At 44.8% G+C, this 6,000-nt stretch overlaps 1 protein-coding gene across 1 annotated transcript in view; it reads left to right on the top strand.

Annotated features, from left to right (window-relative positions):
* The first annotated feature begins 801 nt into the window (after positions 1-801).
* TNKS2 (tankyrase 2) overlaps positions 802-6,000 on the top strand; it is a 36,586-nt gene continuing 31,387 nt past the window's right edge. The window contains exon 1 of the mRNA XM_032984150.2: positions 802-1,159. Within this exon, the coding sequence (XP_032840041.2) occupies positions 952-1,159 (208 nt within the window). The 5' untranslated portion in view covers positions 802-951. The remainder of the gene's footprint in view (positions 1,160-6,000) is intronic.

Here is a 6,000-nt window from a genome sequence, read left to right as displayed (position 1 = left end):
TGTTCTTCCAAAACCTCAAATTGGCTAAGTCAACTAACAGTATTTTCTAATACCTGTTTTCTAAGAAAGAAAACTATCTAATTTATGGCGTTTAAGTTCCATTTCATAGATATTATGCAAGCACTTAATGTCCTTTTGAGCAACATATTTTGCTATCTAAGGATCATGACATTATTAGCACGTAGTTGTCACCTCCTATTCTACATTTAACTAATGTAAACAGCAAAGGAACATTTGTATTCTTTTGGGACAAACTGCTAGCACTGTACTTGAACTTTTGTGCTACAAATCTTCCCTTAGAAAGGAGCAGGCAGCAGATTAAAGACAGACTATGAGTGGTATCTTTTATCTTGCTTTCTCTCCAACTTTGAAAAGAAATGTACTGAAAAGGTGTCTCGCATTAACAGGAATCCGGTTGCAGATTTCTTCTGGAGCAGCAAGAGCCTTCAGGGTGGGAGGGGAAGGAAGGAGAGAGGCCACACTTTCAGACAAGCTTCGCGAAGTGGAGAAGTCCACTAGGCCGGGAGCGCCCTCAGTTCAAGCACCCCAGCAGCGGCCCGGCCCCGGCTCCAGGCCCCAGCGACGAGCGCGAGCGCCCGCCCCCGCAGCGGCTCCCGCAGCTCCAGGGAAACACCGGCTGCTGCGGGACGCGACGGGCACCCTCCGCTCCCCGACCACCGCCCGGAAGCCACAGCGGGGCGGCCGCAGCTGGACGGCCGATACCGCGACGAGCCCCCGCCTCCTCCCGGCACCCCCACAGGCTGGCGGCGAGCGCAAGCGCAGTACGGCCAGCAGCGCCGCTGCTGCTGCCGGCGCGGCCGCTCCGCCCGGATCCCTCCGCCGAGATGCGCCGGTCCCAGCGCCCCGCCCAGCGGCGCGTGCGGAGGGGTGCTGCGCGCCGCGGACTGTGAGCCGGAGCTGCGGGGCCGCCAGCGGCGGGCCCGGCCCGGCATGGCGGGGCGGAGGTGCGCGGGCGGGGCGGCCGCCCTGGCGGAGGCGCCGGGCTGCGGGGCGGCGGCGGCGGCGGAGCCGGCTCGAGAGCTCTTCGAGGCCTGCAGGAACGGGGACGTGGAGCGGGTCAAGCGGCTGGTGCGGCCCGAGAACGTGAACAGCCGAGACACGGCGGGCAGGAAGTCCAGCCCGCTGCACTTCGCCGCAGGTACCGGCCCGAGGCCGCCATTACCACCCCTGCGGGGACGGGGGAGCGCAGAGGGCAGCCGCGCCGGGCGCCAGGCCGCGCACCTCTGCCTCCCTCGGGGCGCGGGGCCTGGGCAGGGCGGGGGCCGGGCCGGGCCGCGGGGCTGCGCTCGGTCGCTGCCGCCGCCTCCCGGCCCGGGCGCAGCTCCGGGGCTCGCAGCGCGCCTCCACCCCCCCCGCGCCCAGCGCCCGGCCCGCGGCTGTGGGCGCCTGTGGGTGCGACGCCCGCTCTCGCGTGGCTGATAAGGCTGATGAACCACGCGGTGGTGGTTGCTGAGCAGTACAGGTGGCGTCTTGTTTCTGCCTTTTTTTTTTTTTTTTTTAATAAACTTCAGCTGGCGTTGAGGACATCTGGACTGGGGTTTAGACAGTTCGTGTTGTGGCATGTGAGCTCTGACAGGTGACATATGTCCCAGGTACTGTTTCCATTGATCTCAGCAGGCCTACTCATTTTTAGAATTCCACATATGAAGGGTGCCTGTCAGATAACACCTTTTCTAAGCTTTTTGCATTCTTATCTTTAACAAATAGACTTTGTTAACTCAGGACTTAGGTATGCGAACAACTGCTATCACTGGTAATAGGCCAGAAGATTGTATCCCACCTTTTCAGACAAAGACCTGACTGTGACTGTTGTTTTCGTTTTGCTTGTTTTGATTTGATTACAGCATTAGTTGTAGGACCCCAAGGCTGGCAGGCTGCAGAAGGCAGCAGCAGCTTTTCAGCTATGGAAAGTGGATAGTAATAAGTTTGCTTCTTCACCAAATTATTTTGGAAAAGGTTTCTGCTTAGATGTTCTTTTCTCATATTCAGTAAACTTAACAGGTCTAAGTTCTTGAAAGCCTCTTCAGGACAGCTGCATTTCACAGATTTAAAAAACTTGATCAAGGAGAGAGCCTAGGAGACAAAATACCCTGTCAGGAAAACAATTTTGCAGCTATCTTTTTATATGTAGCAGTCCTGCCTCTTCACTAATAACCTCTGAACTTCTAAACAAATGAGTATGTTTTAGAAGATTTTGGGCAAGTGAAGGGTTTTCTGTTTTTCTTTGTACCTAAGGAGTTCTTCATGCAATGTAGTGACCTAGTTTATCTCTCTGGACATGGGTGATCTGTCGTAACTTTGAAAAACACAACTCCTGAGCTACAGAAAGCTTTTTTCTTAAAAAATGCATAGCAAGAAGTTCATGTAGTTGTTAGACTTCTAATGTTAAACAGGTCAGTGTGTAAATGGGAGAGACTGTTGCCATGCTTATGTCTACTTCAGACTTGATACAGAGAAATTAATTGCTCCTCTCACAAGACTGTAGGAAATGCCAAAAGTTTCTGATTAACATGTGACATAAAATACTTGCATAATTGCTTGATTTAACACTCTTCCACCACTTCAGGTAGAACTCTGCTGTTGTCAGCCTACCTGCGATAGACACAGTGTGAAAGATGGATATAAGTAACTCCTGTCTTTTGGGGTTATTGGTTTTGTTTGGCTTTTCCCCCATTAGTCACAGCTGGAGTAATACTAACTTCTTTTGTCTTCTGTCTCTAAAGGAATTACATTCCAGGAAGTAAAAATCTGTTGTATTCTTGCTTTGTTTAGCCTAGGTGGCTAGATGTTCTTAGAAAATACATTACAAAACTTCTCTGACTTTCATTTAGTTTCTAGACTTGTTTTTTAGAAGAGGTGAAGCTGAAATAGGAAGATGGGTTTTGTACTACCCTTTTTTCTTTTTTTAGTGCCATTCTGGGGTCTGAACTTGGGTGCCATTTTTTAAGTCTTTTCTCAGATCTTACCTAGCAATTTAAAGAAATAAATTCCTCTTTTTCCATGTGTCATTTTGTAGCGGTGGATTTTAAAATATATTTTAAAAATTACTGCAAGCTCTCACTGGGCACGTGTCATCATTAGAATTAACACATATTGGGATCTTGGTGAAGGTTGTGCTTTGGATTTTGTACTATACAATTTTGTGTGTAGTAGTTAAGTTGTACTGAAGTGTAAGTCAAGAGCCCACGACCCTTCACAATGGAATAGGCTCAGACTTCTTGCACCATAAGCTGCATCTACTTCTTCAATTTAATCCTTTTTGTTGCAGTGTATGCCGAACTTGAAAGTATCACAAGGTTTTAGGGACTTGGCAGGAAGCAATATGCCCTTCCTACAAACTAAAATTCATCAAAACAATGAAGGCCTGGGGCAGGGGAGAAGAATTGGATCTCAGTTGTTTCTGTTAGCTTTTCATCCAGTCAAAATTAGGTGAATGTAAGTTATGACACAACAGTGACTGTAAATAAATAAATTTTGTAAAAAAAAAAAAAATTATACAGTTACATGTTTCTATTGTGATAAATATTCAGGATTTGTCAGCCAGAAGTTTGTAACTTTTCTGGGAACAAGTACAGCGAGCTACTCAGCTGTCATAGATGGTAGAAGAGCATCAGCTGGAAACCCTGAGTAGCCCTTGTGCTTTGCAGTAAGAAATAAAGTGTTTGTGATGATGAGACAGTTATCTTGCACAGTTGCAAGCTGTGATGCCATTTAGTTGGTCTTTTGATAGAAGTTCAAGAGCCAAAAGAACCCTCCTGCCCCTTAAAAACTACTTTTTTTTTTTTAAGTGTTGAAATTGTTTTTGCAGCAGTGTACTAATGGCAAAAATGAACTGTTACAGTAGGTAGTGGCCCCCTTCCCTGTGCCAGCAAAGGCTGTCCCCTCTTTCTACTCTCAGTGAAAACAAGAGGAGGGAGAGATCATTATACAGTTTGGCTGCCTGCTCTGTACACATACATCATTTAGAAAATAATGAGAAAATACTTCTCCTTCCATATATGGTGCCCTCTTGTACAGATGCTTCCACAGGGAAGTAAGGAATCCCTGCTGTGCACTCAGTGCTGAAGAGAAGTCACAAAAATTGGTGTGATGCAAGTGAGCACATTGAAATAACTGCAGGTGGTTCCGGGGTGTTGCTATACTTAGGGTATTTTCTGAATGGATGCAGGCTTTGCACAGAGAGAAGCTACTGCTTGTTCATGAGCTCTATCTCTGATTGAACCTATGTACTAAATAGAGGGCATCAAGGTGAATTCTCTTTGGCTATAACGAGGTTTACTACAGCTGATTTTCAGTTATGGTATTGATTCTTGCAAAGGTTGGCATTTTACGTTTAAAAACATGGCTATACATCAAAGCTTTGAGGGATGGGAATGCCTTTTGTATAAGAATGAGTGGTTTAGCTACTGGACGTGTAACTTCTGGACAGAGAATTTGATCAGTGGCTTTCCTAATATAACTAAAGCAATTCTGTAAAACTTTTTTGGTGCTGAAATACGATTGTACCAATCAGTCTGTCATCAAGCAACAGCTTTGATGATGTGTTTGCAGGACTCTGGGACTTGTAAAAAAATCTCATCTGAATGGATCCTTGAGGAACTTAGCAAATTTTGAGTATACATTCAACCCAGAAACAGAATTTTTTAAATTTTGAAGAAAGAAGAGTCAGGAGGACACATTTAAGAAAAACAATATTCGTATTATCTAGTTATGAAAGCTAAATTTATTTAAGAATGAGAAATATGCTGCATATAGCTTACTATAAAGACAATATGGTTGCCTGGGTATATATTGTATAGGTACTTTTTTTTTTGGCAGCAGAAACATGCATGTATGTGCAGTAAATGTGGCTTACTGTGCCTGTGCAGATAAATTGCTTTTGTATGGACCATATGTCTGATCCAGTTCTCCTCTCAAGTGTGCTGAGCTCCTGTTCTCTGTTAGGACAGGCAAGGTGTCTTCTGTTAATTAGAAGATGGGTAACTGTAATGGTGAGACTCAAAAGTGAATTTTCGGTATAGTTTGTGGTTCGATTGACGTTAAGGTGCTAGCAAGCTGAGATTTGTGTTATTAGTAATGTATTTTGAAGAATTAAAGCACATCACCAATATAGTCTTGTGTCTATTACTTGAAAATACCTTGGAGTTCATTCTGGGATTAAAAAGTTTCACATAGAATTAGTTTTATAATAATCAGAAATCTGTGGGGAATGTGGTTCTTTACCAGACTGCTGAGGGAAGAGGAGGGAGAAAAGATAAAAATTAACAACGGCTTTTCTGAATACCTTTCCTGGCCTCTATCTTTGGCATATACAGCTTGCATATGAGATCTTCTCTTAACAAGCAGAATTCAGAAATGGCTTAATGGCAATGTTTGTTTTTTGAGCTGCGAATAGCAAAGGTGAAAGTGCTTCTTGCTCCAGCATTTCAGTTGCTGTTGGTCTGGGAGAAGGATTTACTGAATTGTCAGGTTTAGTGAAGAACATACTATGAAAAACTTAAGTTGCAACTAAACTAAAACTAAAACATTCATTTGTAACTAAAATCTGACAATTCTCACACAATTCTGTGGCTTTGTCACTGAAATGCTGTGTAGTTACTAGGAATAAACATAATTTCTAGGTTAAGGTTGCAGGGATTTATACCTACCTACTGACCTTCCAGGGATGATTTGTAACAAATGTAAAATTTGCTACAATCTGAGTATTGCTGCTGTTGGCAACTGTGGAATGAGTCAGTCTGAAGCAAAAGCTCAAGGCTTCATTCCCACCCAGGAGAACGGTTTGTAACTCAGAAGAGCCAAGTCCTGCACACACAGGTTGTTTCCCAGAAGTTACTTGGCACAAGTCTCATATATACCAAAATATGGCTCTTACCTGTCCTAATAATCCCCATGACCCCAAAATACCTCCATGGAACCTTTGAGGGATTTCTGTGGTCAGTGGCCTTTGGAATGTAACCAGATGGATAAAATGGCTAC

Source organism: Tyto alba, unplaced genomic scaffold (genome assembly GCF_018691265.1).
Source record: "Tyto alba isolate M040663 unplaced genomic scaffold, T.alba_DEE_v4.0 Super-Scaffold_1, whole genome shotgun sequence".
NCBI lineage: Eukaryota > Metazoa > Chordata > Aves > Strigiformes > Tytonidae > Tyto > Tyto alba.
This window is presented reverse-complemented; position numbering and strand designations above follow the sequence as displayed.